Genomic DNA, 20,790 nt, shown 5'->3' with positions numbered 1-20,790 from the left:
CAGTCATAAATATTGAGTTAAAATTCTTTGTAGCAATACCCATTCCAATTCAATACATTTGAGATACAGCATGTATTGTTCTTCCAGGACACTTGATTCCAAAAATCTCTTACCTTCACATTAATAATGGCAGCTATAGTACTTTCTATAATTTATTGAGTTTCTACTTTGTGTGAAAAGCACTGTTCAAATTCTCTTTGTAATTAGCACATTTAACACAATAGTCATACAAAGAAGGTATTTTTCCCCATTTGGAAGATGAAGAACACCAGAGGAATCAAGTAATTAGTCTAAATATGCAGATACACACACACACACACACCTGGTAACTGATGCCTGGTAAACTGAGTCAGAATATGTACCCGGATTTCATTGACATTATTTTATTACATATATCTTGCGTAAGAGCACTGGGGTTCCATACTAAAATGTCTTATTTTACATGTTATGTTTTCATTTTTAGGGATCTTCTCTTCCTGTCTTTTCTAATGCCAACCAGTAGTAGACAGGGTGACTGAGACAGGACTATGTTAGTCATAGTCTAACATATCTTTTCCATCATTTATGCACATAAACTGACTTTCACAAATTGAAGTGCATACCTCACTGAAAGAGAGAATTTTCATAGCTAGACAAATAAAAAGAATATTTATTTTAATAGATTACTTCATTTATGTGTGATTTCAGGTGATATACAAATATTTTAATTTCATACAAACGTATTTATTATGAATTAGGAAAAAAGTAGAATATCGAAGAATTTTTAGGAATATAATATGTACTTTTTAGATAAATCCACTGAAGTGAAAACAAGACATTTTTTTAAAAAATTGTGCAGTGCCTATATTTTACAAATTGTAAAGGTGCTTCACAAAGAAGGAAAATTAGGAAATACCAGCAGAAACGTGACTCCACTCCCATATAGTACATGCTGTCCATATTTATACTGGGGAGAAGGATGATAACTTTACCTCACATTCATCACAGCAGACTTACCTCTGGTGACGGCATCTAGTGCACAGCCACTGCCTGTTGCTCCTCCTCCGATAACAAGGATATCAAATTCAGGTGTGTTCTTCAAAGTTAGTATTTGAGCTTCCCTGGAAGGAGGTTCCCTGTTAACAGGTTCTGTAAAGTACTCTGCCGCTTCCACATAGGCCAGGTTCACCTGATGTAAAAGCAGACCATTTTCAGTTATTCATCTAGAAGGCCAATTTAATAAATCTTAAAGCATAATAGAAACAGAAATCTGCAATGGAGATAAGGAACACCGGAGTGAGAACACAATCCACAGTTCACACAGAATTACAAGACTAACTGCCTTGGGATGGGGGTGGGGGATGCTAGGTGTATTTCTTTTTATGAATCTCAACCATTTAGCCATAGAACACAGGGTTTAAAATTAAATATATTAATTTATAGTTTTAATTTTAAATACAGCCAAATTCTATTATTTCCACTATCAAATAGCAATTCCCAAATACTTTAGAGATAATTTATGAGGTAAGAGAGCAAATAATTTACCCAGTAACAACAATTCAGATAACATTTAAATGTGCTGACTCTACATGAAAGGAGAAAAAAAGAGCAGTTTATGTCTTTCCACAATTTCTTAAAAGTATATGTTCCTTATTCCTCAATTCTCATGACAAAATATATTCTAGAGATCAGTGTCTTTAGGTTTAAATTAGTACAATTAAAAAGAATCTATTTAGTTACTATCCAGTTTAAATAATCAGCTATGTTCAATGGGAATGATATTTTTCAAAGATTTTAATTATAGGTTTCCCCATTAAATATTTTAAGATAAATTTAATTTTCAAGTATTTATCATGCAATATTTCAGTTTTTGAAATAATATACCTAAAGTAGGCATAATCCTCTTCAATGGTAATAAATAAACTAGGTATCCCTAGTTCTCTTATAATAATGTAACTTATCATCATCCTAAATCAAAAATGATTCTGACATTAAAAAAAAAAAGTTGGCAAAGCCAGAATTCAGAATCAAAAATACAGAAAAATTGGTACCTATTTCTTCTTGTTTTTTTTTCTCCAAAATTGCTAACACTAGGTTAAAAACCTATATTGAATGGTGTGAGCCCGTTCATCTATTAGTAATCCAAGGATACATAATTTGTCTTCTCTTCAAACCATAGCATCAACACAACCTGCAACTGTGGTGTTTTCCCATTCTGCAGTAGGGGCCACACATCAGCCTCTGCATTACCAGAACAAAGCTTGTCGAAGCTTGTTGTGATCTTAGCTCTGACATAGAGGTTACTCTGATCACTCAGGATAAATAATTTTTTATTTGGTTAAATAAAATAAACATAACTACACCCCATATCTGGATTAAATTATCACCTGACCAATTGAACTTCTATGCAAGTAATCTAGAAGACATAGGTTTCATTGAGAACAACCTGGATTTGGGTGAGAGGGTCCCAATTTGGGCCTTTGCATCCCTGTTTATCAGCAATGAGACTTTTGACAAATCTCTTTGGGCCTCAGTTTCATTTGTAAAATGATGACAAAACTCCTGTGATGTACTATTTCTGCATCTCTGAGTTATCCTCAGTCTTAATGGAATAATGATATTAAAGTCCCTGTTAAATTACAGAGTACCATTGAATAGTCATTATTGTTACTATTATTATTTAATAACTTTACTATTTAGTAGCATATAACAGGGAACTTTCAAAATGTATCTTGCTAAGTATAATAAAAACAAAGGTTATAATTAGATATCATAAATTTTCAAGCTATTAATTCAGGTGCCAAGCCACAAAAATTCTATTCTGTAGATAACTCTTCCTAATTATCTGCTAATAACTACTTCCTCACATTTACCTTCACATACGATTAAGGTAACAAACTAAATAAATATAACTGCTAGTTGCTCTTTTAGCTATGATCTTTGCTTTCCATCATCTAATGATAAGTAGAAAAAGAAAAAAAAATACACATACCCAACTATACACAGAATATACATACATAACAAATATTTAGAAGGAACCAATGTCAAAATAGAGAAAAAAAGGAAAGAACAAAACAAATAAAAAAAAAAATACACCACCAGGCTATGACCATTCAGACAAGGGAGGGAAAGCCTTTCATTTGAGGGTTTCAACTGTGCCATGACAGATGGGTAGAACTTGAACATGAGACTGACAAGTGACTAAACCGCCAGAGCATTTTCACACATCAAAATAATTGCTGACATTTTCTGCTTGGTAACTTTTCTAGAAATACTCAAAAATAAGTTTAAAGACCATATTATGATACAGTTCATTAGAACCTGGTAACATTAACATCTCCTTATTCTCCAACTATGAATATTAAACTTGGGGGTTGGGGATTCTCCTTCAGCAGGCAGCTGATGAGCATTAGTCATGCCCACTGGCTACCCTGTTCCTCGTGTCTTCACTCCTGGGCCTCACCCTTCTCCCCAGCATATTCTAACCTCTCTTATCTTAAAAATTAAAACAATATATACCTTTCATATGTTTCTAATAGTCATCCTAATGATTTTTGAAAGATTTGTAAGCCCTTGTTTTTCTACTGCCTTACTCCTTGCTCAAGCCTCAACTCTAATCTATATTTCACATCATCATCATTGCCACCAAGACAAATGCTCACTACTCTTCTACAACCAATAGCACACAACTAATTGGTCACTCACAGTGGCATCTTTCTCTCCAATGTTCCTGATCCACTCCCTTTCAGCTTTCTTTGGATGTCACTCAACTGCGCAACATTAATCACTCATGCTCCTTTTTAGATGCCTTATAGTCACTCTTCTCATATCATTAGAAGCTCTCTCTAGAGATTCTCATCTACCCCATATCATCAAATATCCTTTATACCACAATGACTTCTAATTTTGTTCCCTCACTCTGGAACCCAGATATCAAACTGACCTGACTAGTTGGTACTTTCATTTGGAGGTTTCACATGTATTTCAAAATTGATCTGAGAACTTTATCTTTCCAAACTTCTTCTCAGCCAGTATCCTTCATCTCAGTAAGGGTGACATTATTCATGTGGCTGCATGTCCCAGAAATTCTGGCAGAATTCAGGAGAGCTTCCACTTTCTTGAATCCCATATCTGACCAATCACTGAGTCCTGTCAATTCTACCTCCTGAAAATTATCCCATATAGTCACTTCTTCCTCTACACTGTCACCTTTCAAGTCAAGGTATCTTCCCTCTCCCCTATACTAATGTAATACCCCTCCCAGAGGTCTTCACACATCCACCCTGCCTCCTTCCAAATCATTCTCTACACTGCAAATTGAGTAATCATTTAAAAACCCAAATAGTGTCATTTCCATGTGTAAAACCCTTCAATTAAGATAACATCTTCCATCTAGTGTCTTCAATCTAGTGTCTTTTCTAATGACTGAAATTTTTAAAAACAGAGGAAAATACCAAGAGCTGTTGAGAATGCCTCCCAATTGGAGCTTTCCCATCTTGCCTTCATAAATGCAAAATGGTGTAGCCATTATGGAAAACAGATTAGGAGATTCTTACAAAGGTGTATGCACATTTACCATTCAACCCAGCAAAAAGTGTCCTGGATAATTACCCAAAAAGAAATGAAAACCTGTGTCCACACACAAAAAAACTGCCAGCAAAAATTTACAATGACTTTAGTTATAATGCCCAAAACTGGGGGGAAAAAATCCTACAAATGTCCCTTACCTTGTGAATGACTAAACTGTAGTATATTGATGCAATGGAAAATAATTAGCAACAAAAAATAACTACTGATGCACACAATAAATAACATGAAGGAGCCTCAAAGGCATCATGCTAAATCAGGACCTGGCAAATTATGGTCTTCAACCCAAATCTGGATGCTGCTTGTTTTTGTAGGCAAATATTTGTAAAACACAGTATTGCCTGATCAATATGTTTAATTCTGTCCATGACTCTAATAGCAGAGTTGAGTAGTTACAGCACAGACTATATACCCTGCAAGCCTAAAACATGCACTATCTGTCTCTTTACCGAAAAATCTACCAATCCCCACACTGACTCAGAGATCTACATACTACATGACTCTGATGATTCTGTATAAATTTATTCTGTAAAAGCATAAGTATAGGGTCAGAAAATAGATCAGAGATTGTCAGGGTCTAGGGAAAAACGGACTACAAAGGCATGAGGGAACATGTCAGGATGACAGGTACAGTGTATGGCTTGAGTATTGTGGCTATTATATAAATATTTATCACTTTAAATTGTACCCTAATTATACCTCAATAAAGTTGCCTTTAAAAACAAATAAGCAAATGTGTACATAGCACTTAGGTGCTAGATACTTTTACAAGGTATTTGTTTTTTTTCCACTCATGTAATCCTCATAACAACATTGTGAGGCAGGTACGACGATAATCTCCATTTTATAGAAGAAGTAACTAGATGCAGAGAAGGTAACTCTCCCATAATTATACAGCCAGTTCATGGCAGAACTGGGAATTGAACCTACACAGCCTGGCACCAGAGACTAATAAGGCTTACACTATTCACACCATGCTGAGTCTACATATATTTGAGAGAAAGTTTTAAAAAGCAGCCTAAATAGTTAAAACATTATAAGATATAACCACTGCCAAATGCAGAAAGCTTTCTTTTTATTTACTGCTTTAAAAAAAATTTTTTTTTTGGTGTGCTTTTGTTGTAAAGGCTTTACTGAACAGTCCCTCCGATTTTTTTTTTAAATATACAACACTGTTGAGGGTAATTTATTTAATTTCTGACACTACTTTTAAAATAACATTTTATTTTTGTTTATTTCTTTCATAAAAGCTGGAAAGTGTTGCAACTGAGAAGCTAAGCACCACATTTATTTTAGAGGCAGTAAACACAGCCTAAGGCCCTACTTATAATTATGACAGGAGAAAGACTCATTTTGGCTTCATATGGCTTTGAGTCACAAAAACACATCTGCACTCTACCTTCTCTAGAATATGTTGATTTTGGGGGAATGAAGAAAAAGGCAACAGGAATACTAAAACAGTAGTGCTAATAACAGGACGCTCTAAGAAGTCTTTGGGGCCCAGATCTGCCCTTTCCTCCATCTCTTTGTTCTAAAGCAGTTGGATTAAATAGGAATCCTGGAGATCAGCTCCACTGAAGGATCGACCCAGAAGTTTTGGGAGAAGCCTGAGTCTCCTGAGAGAACAAAACCCTCATGTGGTCCAAGGAGAGATCCACTCACAGTCACCTGGAGGCCCTCAAGGATTCTACAGGCTAGAGGACAAAACCAAAAGATCAAGAAGCAATTATAATATCAATTACAAAGAACTGAAGATTGAGGAAAGGCTAAAACAGGCACAAGAGGCATCTCTTATCCAGACCTAAGGCTTCCTGGAAATGATAGCTAAAGCAATTCAAGACTAGGAGGCAGGAGCTAGGTGACCAAATCCAGGAATGGAGGTGGGAATGGCATGTGCTACAACCAGAAGTCATAGGAGCATACTTTCTCCCTTTGGCACCCTACTTACTCTCTCAAAAATTGTGTGATATAGCCAGTCAATCAGTATTTTTAAATTGCTCTATTTCATAGAAAAATCAGGATTTCTATCCAAGAATATTGTGCTGAAACCAAGTAGCAACTGTATCCCTAAGGTAGGGTTCTTGTTTGTCCAGGACTTCACACTTCTACCTCACAGGTCTGTCCCCTGAAGGCACATGAGTCTGCCAGCCCTGGCCTACACATGGGAACAACTCCACCATTGCCAGATTCATATCATTGCCTAATTCAGCCATTGAAACCAAAAGAAAGGTGAGTCTAAGACAAATCTGACTGGGTTTTTCCAAGCATAATTTCAACACCGGCTCCAAAACAGATCTTATCTTGGTGGAATGGGGAAAATATCTAAAATTTAATATAGCATCAATGCTATCTTGGGGGAGGAAATATGTAGGTTTTTCAACTTATAACTAATTTTCATCTACTTTAAGAAAGATAAAATTCCTCCAGTATTCTGAGCCTGGTGTAGTGGTGCACACCTGTAATCTCAGCTACTCCTGTGGCTGAGGCAAGAGGATCACAAGTTCAAAATCAGCCTGGGCAATTTAGCAAAAAATTGTCACAAAATTTAAAAAATAAAATAAAATAAAAGAGGATGTAGATCAGTAGTAGAGTACCCCAAGTTCAATCCCCAGTAATGCACCAAAAAAAAAAAAAAAGAAGAAATTTCCTCCAGTATTTTGATAACAAATATACAAATAACTCTTGTCAAGAGATTTGCATAAACATCTAAATAGAACAAAAGCCAAATCCTAATCTGAGAGTTTCCAACCCAGAGAACATTCACCCTGAACAGGATTCAGGATGAGATCAGTTTTACTAGTCTGTGCACCATTAGACTTGCAAATTAAAAAAAAAAAAAAAAAAAATCCTAGACATTTGCAACTTCGGGTGAGACCGAAAACAAGATCTAATAATTAGTGTCTATTTCTGAAAGAAGTGCATATTTAAAGACCACAGGCAATTAACAGCCAGGTTGTCCTGTAATCATGTACAGTAATAATTGGAGTATAAAGTAGGGTTTCATGCAAATCAATTCAGACTGCAGCTATCACTCTCACTGTCTCCTGTATTATGTGGTTCAATCAGTAAAATCAGTTAGATTTAAGAGAAATTGCTTCCTGTTTTGTTATCACTGAAAAAGAATAACCAGATTGTATATTCCTGGAAGGAAAATGCAACAAGCTCTTCCATACAGTGAATTTTGAGATGCTTTAATGACCTTCATTCACCTCTTGAATCGCTCTGTGATTCTAAACACTGATGGTTTTTCTTGTACTTACATGACAGCAAGCAACATTTTTCATTGTAAACATATTCAGTGAGGGATTCATATTATTCTGTAAATAATCAGTAATGGGTGGACTCTCATCTCCACTGAAAACCAAACTAGAAAAAACAAGACAAGCCTGTCTTTCTAGGTGGCTGAGAGCTCTAGTTTACCTTGAAACTGCTGTCCAGTTAATAAATAGCTATAACTCTTTCGAGAAGGCACACTCAGGCTCTTTTATCTATCATCAGAATATATCCAAACAATTAAGTTATCAAACTACTTGACAAGTGAAAAATGGGGAAAATTCTTGGCTCTGTCTGAATATACTTCAAATGAATTAACATCATAATTGACTATATGATCTGAGGTTTGGGGATATGTAGTATTTGTTTTTAAACAAATACTTTTAAAACACAAAAATAGGTTTTTGGAGATTTCTAAACTTGACATTGTTCTTTAATTCTAACCACTTCCTGAGAAGTTGAGGATCTAGACAGAAAGCCTGCGATTGGGGAGGACAGCAGGGAAGACAGAATCATTGTTTGCCTGGCAGCCTCCTAGCCCACACACATATAACAGGTTAGCTCCATGGGTGTCACAAATAACATGGAAGGAAGGATTGTTTTGACAGCGAGGAAACAAAATTTATTTTTCCTTGGGGGAATAATTAAGAGAATCAGAATTTATCCCTGTTCTGACTCCAAATCTCATGTCCTTAGCCATGCTAGGTCATCTTTGCCCCCATAGACAGCTTACTTGAGTCCCTAGATCCACCAACCACCTTGGCACCAGCAACAACACAGAATTATCCATGTAGTCAATGAAATTAGAAATTCTAGGGCATCTGCTAGTCTGCAGCCAGCCACACAAAGCAGTGGAGTTGACAACTGGGGATCTACAAAACAGCACTTTGTCTTAAAATTTTCCTTAAAGCATACACATGGATCCAGAACTGAAAGAGCACTCACTCATCCCCCATCCCTCTCAGTTGAGTAAAACACAGACCCTCTGAGTCAAATGACCAGCTTTATACTCCAGGTGGCCCTCAGCTACACTTTAACCTATGTTTGAAATAATGTGCAATCAAATCTGTGACACACACTCCATTTCTCTGTGATTTACTTCATGATACATAATTTATCTAGTTTGTACTGACCATCATATAGTTAGATCTCAAAGTCTTTATTAAAAAATCACAAATTGCAAAAAATAAAGTAAAATTGGTGTCACTTTTATTTAAAGCATCTATTTTCTTCTTAATTTACACAGCCACCTAGAAGAAGCTTTCCTAGCACACACATAATTTAACTATTAAGCCAGAAGATGGGGAAAGAGGGAAATGAAAGGACTCGCCCCAAAGCATTTATAGAAAGTTTTCTCGGTCCCACAATATCCCTAAAAAGTTTCTTAAAAAGGCCTTAAAGTGAATAAATAGTTGAAAATGAAATGCAAAGTCAAATCAAAATGAATGTCAATGTTGCTCAGTTAGCAACAGCCTAGCAGCTCACCAGCTGTCAATGCTAATCATAGCTTAGTCGTTGACTCACTGTGTGACCTATAGAAGTACAGTTAACCTCACTGATTTTGTATGCCAGCAACAAAATAGCATCACAAACTCCTCGAAGGCCTGATGTGAGCTATAACTCAAAGATATTGCCATGGCCCCACTTTGGGGGCTAAGTGTTAAATAAAAACTAAAATTAGAAGGAAGATGATAGGATGCTCTTCAGAGAACATTTCCAGCTCTGTCTGCATAATTTTAGTGCTTTGATGAAACATGCCTCTGAAGAAACAGTTAACCATATAGAGTGGTTAAGAATAGTTTCAACTGGCCTTATCTAAAATACAGAGTATTCAGAATCCTCATCAAGCTTTAGATATCAGGCACATTCCCAACACATTTAGTTGTATTTCTAGGAGAAAAACAGTCCTTCCAGGAATCTATGCACAGAGTTCTAAATAGGAGAAGCAAATGAATGATACTGTCTTTGGCATGATCCCTAACAATAAAACTCTCATCAAAAGAAATACAGCTCATTTGTCAACTAGATTAGAAACTAAATTCAGGACACATATATAATGGATGGATGCTTAACAAAACTGTTTCTCTTCTTCTAGAGAATACTGCTAGGTTGCATTGCACTGGAAATGACCCAATGGGGCAGGAAAGCGCTATAGCAAGGCAGAGTGGTGAGAATAAAGAAATATAGATCCCTGAATTATCACAATAGGTCCTTCACCTATCCACATTAAACTGAAAGATGAGCAAGAAATAATTTTTTTTTCATATTGGGGATGGAACCCATGGGCAGTGTTCCAATGAGTGACATCCCCAGCCCCTTTAATATTTTATTTTGGGGCAGATCTCACTTAATTGCTAAAGCTGGCATCAAACTTGCAATCCTCCTGCCTCGGCCTCCTGCGTCACTGGGATTACAAATGCCCCTGACTGAAATAAACCTTCTTTGTGATAAGCCACTGAGCTTTGAAGATTGCTTATGTCACTACTGAGCTTACTCCAATGAATACTATGAGATATGCTTGTCACTAAAACTCAAGATATACAATTCACCTACTTTGATACAGTTCATACATAGCTCTGTATCTTCTCCTAATGGGCAAGGTGTCGTCATTTACAGAAAAATAAGTCCATACAGACAAAACTTCAAAAGGATAGACCAAAAAAGCAGAAAATCCTGGTGCAGAGACATTTCTTCCTTCCTATTTGACATAATGTTGATGGTTGCTTAAGCAGGCAGGTAGAACAAGAAGCCTATTGCTCAACTGCTAGTTCTATCTCCCCATTACATTGCTTACATTCTTCAGGTGGTATCTAACACTACAGTTTCAATTCTGGTGTAGAACTAGTGTTGGATACCACAAGAAGATAATATTCACATTGTGTTCACATAGCCAAGATATGGAAACATATCTATATTAAATGTTCATCAATGTGTGAATGAATAAAGAAATGTGGCATCTGGTGGAATACACTGCACCCTAGAAAAGAAGTAAACTCTGGATGAACCTGAAGGATATTATGCTAAGGAAATAAAACAAATACAGAAAGGAAAATTCTGCCTGATCTCACTTTCATGTGGATTCTAAAACAGTCAAACCCAAAGAAAGAGAGAACAATAGTGGTTACCAATGGCCAGAGTTGGGGCATGGCGATAGTAGGGAGATGTTGGTCAAAGGGCACAAAGTTTCAGCTATGTTCAAAGAAAGAATTTTTTAAATTAACAAAAATAAAAACTATTTATTTACTCAGGGAGAACAAACAAGTCTGGTAGCCTAAATTGACATACAAAATAAAAGCAATCTGGTAAACAGCAAATGTATCACACGATAATTTCAGCTATATCAATGCTCAGAAAGATTTACATTGATTTCAAATAAACAGATATTCCTTAGCTTGGAAACCAGAAGAGTATTTCTAACTGAGATTAAATTCTTAAGGATGTCAAGGGTGTTCAAAAATCATTTACATTCAAATATATTGCTGAAAAGTGATACTTACTTGGAACTTTTGTTAAATTGTTTCTTAACTGATACCATGTACTAAATGTTCTGCTTTATGATTTTGATTTCTCTTCATGTGATACTCATTTGAACCTCAAATTTCTCTACCTCTACCAGTTTCTCTGTCCAGTCATTAATATAACCAAAATTATATCAACCCAAACCTCAGCTGTTAGAAGAAATCTGGTGCTACACCTTTCTTATTATACCCAATGGCTAAGTCTATTTCAAATGTTAATATCCCATATTGAGAGAAGGGAAGGAATATAACTGATACTAAAGACATGCTATGAGCCAGGCACTATGATCAGTGGGTAACTTGTATACCCTGACAGACTTAATGCTTGGTGGGGGGAAAAAAGCCTTGGAGCAAAGTGACCTTATCCTTGTTTTATGAAGAAATCAGAGTTCCAAAAACTTTTAGAACCTATGCACCATTTACAGAGTTGCCAAAAACAAGTCATATTCATATAGTGGGCATATTCAAGAAGCTAAATGTGTTTTCATTTGGGGGACCATTAAAAAAAAAATCCTGAAGTAGATCTTTCTTTGACTAGAGTTCATTTTTTTGCTTTTTACTTTTCATTCAATCTTCTGCCATTGACTTAAAACTTCAGTGGGGGAAAAAAAAAAACTTACGCGTCCTTGGTACTACCAATAAATCAGAGCACTACTAACAGTTAGACTTTCTTACAAAATAATATATTCAGAGAGAGAGAGAGAGAGACTGAAATACAAGTGAAAACAATTTTCTCAAAATCTCTGTGAATGAGCTGAGTATGGTGGCGCACAATTGCATTCCCAGGAGCTCCAAAGAGTCAGGCAGGAGGACCCTAATTTCAAGGACAGCCTCAGCACTTAGTGAGTCCCTGTTTCAAAATTTAAAAATTTTTTAAAAGCTGTGGGGGTGGGAGTGCTGAGTATGTGGATCAGTGGTTAAATGCCCCTGGATACAAAATGAAAACAAAAACAAAATCTCTATGAATGTTAATTATTCATGCACCCCCTTGCTCTTCAAAAAGTCTGAGCGCAAAAGCACTGTTTTCCATTTTGACAAAAGGGCTCAGAAAATGTCATAAAAGACTCAGAGAATGTTATAAAATTGCCTATAGTCATTAGGTACCTAAGAAGTTGAGCAAGGTTTTGGGTGCAGGCAGTCTTTGGCCAGCGATCATACTCTTGGCCTCTCTATCACGTTGCTCTTGAAGGGAGTGTCAGTAGGAATCTCTCAGTTTCTAGGTTCTAAAAAGATCACCTCTCACATTGAAAAAAGATAGTGATTTTCATATTCTGAAGCCCACTCCCTGTCTATGTCTGGTGCAGGAAAAGAAAAAGGAAAAAAAAAAAAAAAGTCTTTCACATCCGGGCTTTCTGAAAGTTTTCAGTGGTTCTCAGACTTTACCTCAGAGCCGGTTCACATAGCCCACTGCACCTCCAGAGTGGGTAATGGAAGAGTACAAACCTCACATGTGTTACATGAGAGGGCCCACCCTCAGACCTAAATAGAGCTTTGTTACATCAATCACACCACTGGGGTTAAAGAGAAGCCCACACTGTCACATCAGTTTTTCCAGAACCAAAAAGGTATGAATTAAATATTGAGTTTAAAAAGAAAAAAAATGTTTCAAAATGCCCTTGGTCTATAATGAAAAGAAAAGAAACCAGGGCAGTCTTAATCCTTGAACTCTCCCCCCTATTTTTACTTCATTCTCCCTTGCCATCCGGACCCTCCCCAGATCTGGAATCAATTTTAATGCACTTCACTTCTGCTCCTGGCGAAGTTTCACCTGCCGTGAAAGTACTCCAAGGCCCTCTCCTACTGCATATTTCCTTCTTCCTCTACTCCATTCTATCAGCTTGGAATTAGAAAAAGGAGATCCCTCCCCCACCACCAACAATGATACTTGTTTTCACCTGATATAAGACTGGATAAGAAGTCCATTCCACTAAAAGTTTATTATTTTATTAAACTAAACAGTATATCTTATTTAGTATATTTTATTTGTACTAAATAGTAAGTCATAATCAACTTGCTCTCCAAAATCTCCATACCACCATAGAGATGTCTGCCTGCTACATCCTAGGCAGGATTGAAGATAGCCTCCTGTCCCTTGGCATATGGCTGGTCTGGGGAGAAAAAGATAGAGATGCCTTTGTGGAAACAGTCAGCTACTTATAGGTGAGAAAAGACTCAGTCTTAGATGCCTAAGGAAAGAGAACCTGGATTGTGGACACCATTTGTGACCACCATCCTATTCCATGTGAGTGGACACAGTCAAAAGAAATCAGTCAACATTCATATCCTTTCCTTCATCAACTTCCTCAATGAAATTCAAGATTTGGGTTTTCTACTGTACAAGAAAAATAACAATAGTAATAGTCCTTTCCTTGTGCTGTGATGACCCTGGCACTCCCCCATTTCTTTTATTCTTTATTTTTATATTTTTATTTTTATACTAAGGACTCAGTCCAGGGGTGCTTTACCACTGAGTCACATCCCCAGCTCTTTTTATTTTGAGACAGCGTCTCACTTAGTGAGCCTTAGGGCTTAGGACCTCACTAAGTTGCTGAGGCTGGCTTTGAACTTGTGATCCTCCTTCCTGAGCCTCCTGAATCACTGGGATTACAGGCATGCACCACCATACCACGCCCCTATCTCTTTTAAAACTGACCTATTTGATTCAAAAGAAAAAAAAAATCTTAGGTTTCACTTGGGTCAATAGTGGGCACTATTCATCAATGATAAACACAAGATAAATGTTAACAATGTATTTGAGTGAAGAAAAGCCACACTGTGGAATGAAGGAGAGAGCCAATCACCAACTACTTCCAACCTATGCCCCACTCCCAGAAATACCAGTTGCTTCAAAGGTCTTTGATTCCTCACCTTAGTTGTGTTGATTCAGATGGTTGGGTTAAAGTTAGATAACAACCACACTTTTTTCAATTCATCGTGTCGTCCATTTAACTTTTTTAAAAGTATACATAACTTGGGATGCAGTTTGCCTATCATGCACAAGACACTAGGTTTAGTACCCCCCCCCCAAAAAAAAAAACAGAAAACTTTCATTTTTCTTTCCCCTAAAACAAAAGCTACAACTGAAGAATTGACTAAAAAGGTTGTTTTGTGAGCTGGACTGCTGCCTAAACACTGCTGTAGCACTGTCTTATCACCAAACATGTTTTAACAATGTACTAAATTTTAGAATCTACCTATTAGTATTTGGAATGGAACCCCTGCCTACATTTTAAGAAGGAAGCCTTGTATAGGAATACCAATCACACAAAAGCCAGGAGTCAAGGAGACAGAACCCAGGAATGCAGAAAAGTGTTCAGAAACTTGAAGTCTATGGACAGTTTTCTAGGACATAGTATCCTGGAATTTTAACACCAATGCATAATTGAAAAAGAGGGAAGCTTATCAGTTGGAACCATTTTAGAAAATTAGAAAAACACGCTAGGCAGAGTGGCATATACCTGTAATCCCTGCTACTCTGGAGACTGAGGCAGGAGGATCACAAGTGTGAGGTTAGCTTGGAAAACTTAGTGAAACCTGTGTCAAAATAAAATATAAAAATGTTTGGGGATGTAGCCTAGTGGTAGAGAGACTCTAAGTTCAATCCCTAGTGCAGGAAAATCAAAGAGAGAGAGGGAAGAGAAAGAAGGAAAATAAATTAGAAAATCCAAAAACTATATATATATCACTGTATAAAAATGAAAAATACCTAGTAACATTTAGGGACCCAGTTTGCAAAAACAAAAATGTAACCAATTAATATATTTTAAGGGACAGATTTTCTGAACTACTTAAGTCAGGAAAATTCCTCCTCTAGAATGACTCTGATTGGCAGATCCTTTCTGAAAGAAGACAGCTGAATTGAGGGAGGCCTGTGGTCATTTTATGTCACTGGCTAAATTTTTGTTTGTTTGTTTGTTTGTTTGTTTGTTTGAATTCTTTCTTCCCTTTTTTGTTTTAACCAATCTCTATGCTACATGCAACTGGATAACACCAAAATATATACTGATGGTAGTATCTTAAAGGGGCAGGAATCACCATAAAATAAATGCATACTATTAAATTCTTACACAAGTCATTGATTGAATATGCCTGTAGTATTTTTTTTTTCAACAGAATTTGACAGCTTAAACTTCTAAATGACTTGAAGCTGCTGGTATCTATTTCATTTGGCTACTAGGGTAGTCAGGATGTCTAACTTAGGAAGGATAAAATGACAAAATGTTCTAGGAATCAATAGGCCCTTATTTTGCCTTTAAAATCACCCCAACTTGGTTGTTGGAAGGTGGTATCTTCTGTAAAATCAATTATTAAAAAGAAATAAAACAAAAAATAGAACAGTACTGCTAAGGTACAAAGTTAAATCATGACTCTGTAGTAGAACATGCTTACTATGGTTTAAAGACAGACACCACATACAAATTTAGCAACAACTATTAGATATCGTGACCTTTGGCACTGGCATTTTCCAGTATCATTTCAGATAACATGGATAAAGATGGCAGAAGTAATGTAATCCCTAGTGCCCATGTTCCAAACTTCTGAAATAGCCTCAGCAGAATAAACATCTTTTCACTTACTTTTAAAGAACCAAGGCAATATTTAAAAAGAAAAAAATCATCAAACATGATCAATAAATAAGGAAGAAATCCAACTGCAAGTTAATCATACTTGCAATATAAACACCTGGGGAAACCTAAGGGTACTGTGGTCATATTTCAGAATGAAAAAGAAAGATGAATGACCTCTTCAGTACCATCCATCTCTAGAAGGAAGCACCTAAATACAAACTTGTATTTTTTAAATATTTTTTAGTTGTAGATGGACACAATATCTTTATTAACTTTTATGTGTTGCTGAAGAACAAACCAGTGCCTCACAGTGTGAGGCAAGCACTCTACCACTGAGCTATACAGCCCCAGCTCCCAAAGTTGTATTTTTTTAACTATAAACTTGACGTTGATTCTTCCTAATGTGTTTTTAAAGTTCTCTTTCCCATTCAGGATATGGACTTCTAAGCATATGGTTCCACCCCTTGCAGCACACAAAAAAAAGGAAGAACAAATAAGACAATCCCTATCTTAAAGGCACTCATAATAATGTAGAAAACAGTAGCTTCTAGATCATCCAATTACAAACAGTTTACCACATTCCTTCACCTGCATTTTTGAAACAGGAATGTGACACCCAATCTGTAACACAAAGTGCCCTAATGACATGGGGCAATGGAAATGGGAAACCAAAGGTAACCCCGGGAGGTAGCAACCAGCATTTCAAGCCCGAAAAGATAAAAAACTCTCAACAAAACTGTCCTCTGGAATCCTTTAGAATTATAGGAAGGCAATGCAAAGGAAAAAAAAGTGGGAAAAAAACCCTGAACATTAAATTATTTGGAAATTTCAGACCAATCTTATTGTCATGGCTTTCCTCCTCCATTAAATTGTTTACCTAATATAAGGTAAATACTACAAAAGGACTAAACCTTTAAGAAATAAAAGCAGGATTCAAAGTCGGGCCCTTTCTTTTCTACTTCCTTTCTCAGCCCCCTGCCTTCTAATAATACAAACTTTTGGCAGGGACATATAAGGTATCCAGACATTTTGATGAGTTAGACAAGGAAAGTCTAAATGAACAAACCCTGGCACTTCTGAATGAAGCAGTCTTTTAAAACACAAAAAGCCAAAACAGAGGCTAAATAAACAATGCTCCTTGAAAAGGAAATCCACATTACAAAAGAGAGAGAAATACACACAGTTCTCAAGTACCATTAAGGCAGCATTCACAATTAGTAGCTTTCAACTCAAACTGAGAAATTTCAACAGTATTTCCTTAAAAAGTTAATGTGCACATGTCCCATATAGAGTTTCTCAGCAGCTTCAGGTTGCATAGCATCAATACATGCAGTTACTTACTTGTTTCCTTCTGTAATGACTGAACTGAGAAAGTCCTAAGATGGTAGCAAGTGCACCCCCTCCAACAAGAACAGTCCCTTTCACCGCCTTTTGAAATGCCATTTCTTAACCTACAAAGGAAAACAAAAAAAGAAAGAAAAGAAACAAAAAGGAGTTAATTGAGATTTTTGTCACATAACAATCCCAATAATAAAAAGAGACTGAGTAGAATATGGAAAACCAGAAAAGGAAATGTACAATATGGAAGGTACTAACATGCCAACTTGTATACAACTCAAAACTAATAACCAAAAAAACAAGGGAATTGATTATGTAAAAGTTACATTCAGATCCAACAGGAACTAAAGAAAGAAAACATATTAAAAGACAACTGAGGATATTTAAACAGTAAGAAGTCAAGAGAGCTATGAAAAGAAATGTCATTGTGTATTTGACAAAACTGCATGCTGTACTTGCAAATTTTGTTCAAAAGCTAATCCCCTCCACGAGGAGAATTGGAGAAATCTTGGGTCATTCAACATGACAATAAACCTCAGGCCTACTTCAGGTTGTCTGGCAAGTGTTTAATTCAAAGTATGGTACAACTCCCTTCTTGAATTTTTCCTTCTTAAAGCAGTTCTCATTAATGCCAAAGGCCAACAAACTTATATTTCTATCACTAGAAAGAGTCCATTTTGCAGATAGAAAGTTAATAATACAATGTCACGTCCTTTCAAACACTGATAAATTTAGCCTGCTCTAATTTCTTTCATTAGGGTAACTTAAAAAAAAAAAAAGGTGTGTGGGAGGGATGTTCTATTAGCCAGGGCTGACTGACATCACAATTTCAAAGGGCACCTCCAGATCAAGCACTGTTACCTACTCACTCTAAGTATTCCTCTTAACAAGGTTATGTATTGTGTTAGCTCTTCCTTCTTCCTTGTTCTCCATTATTGGACCGAATCAATTAAAGTTTTGTTGAGGATTTAAAATTATTTTTTAATTTTTTCAGAAACCAAAATAATAATTTCATAGAAATAAAAATTCCACCCCGAATCCTCTTATCTGCTTTTATTCTTCCAAACAAAAAATAACACCATGTAGTCACCTAAAAATAATCTGATTTAGAATTGAGTAATTTGACCTGCCTAAGACTTCCATTCACAAAAGCAGCTGGCACACCCACCTCTCACAGGAAGCCACCAATCTATATTCCTGTATGGGTGGAGATGAGTCCTGTCTGAACAACACACCTCACACTCCACTGCTATCTATCTCATAACTCAAGAATGTTCTAATTCCAAAGGCAGTTTTAACTTACAACATTAAAAATCATATAACATCTCAACATACATTATGACAATTACTTGTTCATATTGGATGTGTATCTATTAATCATACTATCCTGGATTAAGGAATGCTAGTATAGTTGGTAACTATGCTTCTACAGAAAATTCATTTTGGATTATAAATCATGTACAGAAATAAAAGTTGTTAATTATTAAAATTTTATTTTTTCCTCTGATCTCATTCTTCCTAACAAACTCTGAAATTTTAACATGGCCTTTTAATTAAGAGTCTTACAAGAATAATAGTTCTCATTCATACTCTGCTGCCCAAGACTTCTTCTTTCCTACGCCTTCTTTACATAATCTCTTTGCCAATTGTGCAAGACTCTGGTATAGGCTGACTAGGGATTTCACTCATCATACAGTGAATCATAGGCAAAACTTTATATCCTAAGCTGCTTTGAGGGAAAAACCACAATTTAGCAGACACCGTTTGTCATAGCCATCACCACTACTTAAGACACTGCTATGAACATTCACATGGGTGCCTATCACACAACAAAGGAGACACTAACAGCCCTGCCAGCATACTATCTCCAGGATAACTGGGATCCTCTATCCATTGGGTAGAGAAAATAGAGTACTAGCTCTATTTACCTAAACAATGCACTTGCCTACCCCATCTCAACAGCAGCCAGGTGGTCCATTAGATGTGAATGTTGTGGCTGATTAAACTTAGCTTAGTATCATTGCTTCTGTCTTGTTGATAATGTCACTGATGATCTCACAAAGGATACCACACATCAACATGAACACCTGAGGGATGTTATATATAACACAGTCAATAAAAATGTCTCAAAAATCAAAGTTGCTCATTCAGCCAGACAAGTTTGGAGCTAAGTCCTTCCATAAATGTGAGTTCCCTACCCACTTAATTGTATTGTTTCAATTTGATTTGTCTGAGAACAACACTTGCAAAAGGTGATATTTTCATGTATTTTTTTCAATGAGCCACTAACACTAGTGAAAAACTGCATTCACATATTGCCAGAATTAGCAATAATGTTGACTATAATCAATAAAGAGTTTCCTTTTTAGATAACTTCATAAAATTACTTATGCTTAAGGGATCATTATTTCTACTCTGATCAAATCCTTCTATAAGATCATCTAGCTAATTATAATTTAAAAAACCATGCTTGCAAGTATTTTAAAAACAAAAACACAGAATCAATCAGTTTGATCTGGCTCTTCTAAGATAATCATTATTTTTGTTAGTGCTTTGAATGTTACAATGACAATAGTTGCCATTTATTGAATGTGTACTAGATAATTGCTATCAAGCTTTTAAATTTTTGCACATATCAGCTCATTTCACCCTCACTACAACTAATTTGATAGCACTGGGCTATAGTTCAGTGGTAACATGTATTCCTGGCACATTCAAGATCCTGGGTTGGATCAGTAGCACTGCAAAATAATAATAATAGTAATTTCATAAAAGAGGCAGCTGTGGTTCAGAAGAATGAGGGGGTTTTCCTGAAGTCACTCCATAGTGAGAGAAAACCATGACTGAGTCCAGGCCTCAAATACTGGGTGGTTCTTTCTGCCCTACTTTTGGTCTCATAAAGTAACTCCCCCCAAGTACTACAACCATAATTTGCTGTCACTCCCCCAAAAAAGGCCAAATCTCAATTATCCAAGGTGTACAGACCATCAGTATTCAGGTTTCTAAAGCCAGGAAGAAACCTGTAGAAAAGTATTCATCAGTAACTTTCTGCCAGATACTTAAGAACCTTTAAGAAATTTAAAATAAGATAAACATGAATTATACACTGTGGATAGGAACCCGTTTGCATTCCCTTGTAAGGAGAAAAGTGTTCAAAATGATTACAGCATTTCCTTCTAAGTAAAAGCCATGAAGGGAAGTTAGAAAAGAGTGGGGCCAAAAAATTGACACATCTTCACCTTTTGCAATTTAAAGTATAAGAAAACCACAGGGAAAGAATGATCCAAAATTAAAATGAACTTAGTTGTCATACCTCGGTGTCCATATTTTGTAGCCTATTAATTAAAACACATAATACATTGTCTCCAATTTGGCTCTCACTTAGGCACAAACCAGCCCTCTAATTCTTACAAGGAAAACAAAAATCGGCTCAATTGGCAAAACCTAAACAAAATGCTCCTCCTCTAAATACATTTATTAGTTGCCTCAAGGAGTTCACAATCTATCTGTACAATGAAATAGCAAAT

General features: G+C 36.2%; 1 protein-coding gene across 6 annotated transcripts in view; it reads right to left on the bottom strand.

Annotated features, from left to right (window-relative positions):
* The window catches only part of Gpd2 (glycerol-3-phosphate dehydrogenase 2), a 194,802-nt gene that overhangs the window by 147,152 nt on the left and 26,860 nt on the right, over positions 1 to 20,790 (bottom strand). For 5 of the 6 annotated variants that reach the window (XM_048812290.1, XM_048812288.1, XM_015479192.2 and 2 more), the window contains exons 2-3: positions 17,267 to 17,376; positions 997 to 1,168 (exon numbers count right to left, since the gene is read on the bottom strand). In XM_048812290.1, the coding sequence (XP_048668247.1) occupies positions 997 to 1,168; positions 17,267 to 17,368 (274 nt within the window). In that variant the 5' untranslated portion in view covers positions 17,369 to 17,376. The remainder of the gene's footprint in view (positions 1 to 996; positions 1,169 to 17,266; positions 17,377 to 20,790) is intronic. The other variant, XM_048812291.1, reaches the window with a different exon arrangement.

This window comes from Marmota marmota, unplaced genomic scaffold (assembly GCF_001458135.2).
Source record: "Marmota marmota marmota unplaced genomic scaffold, marMar, whole genome shotgun sequence".
NCBI lineage: Eukaryota > Metazoa > Chordata > Mammalia > Rodentia > Sciuridae > Marmota > Marmota marmota.
Note: the sequence above shows the minus strand (reverse complement) of the source record. Positions and strands in the feature narration are given on the sequence as shown.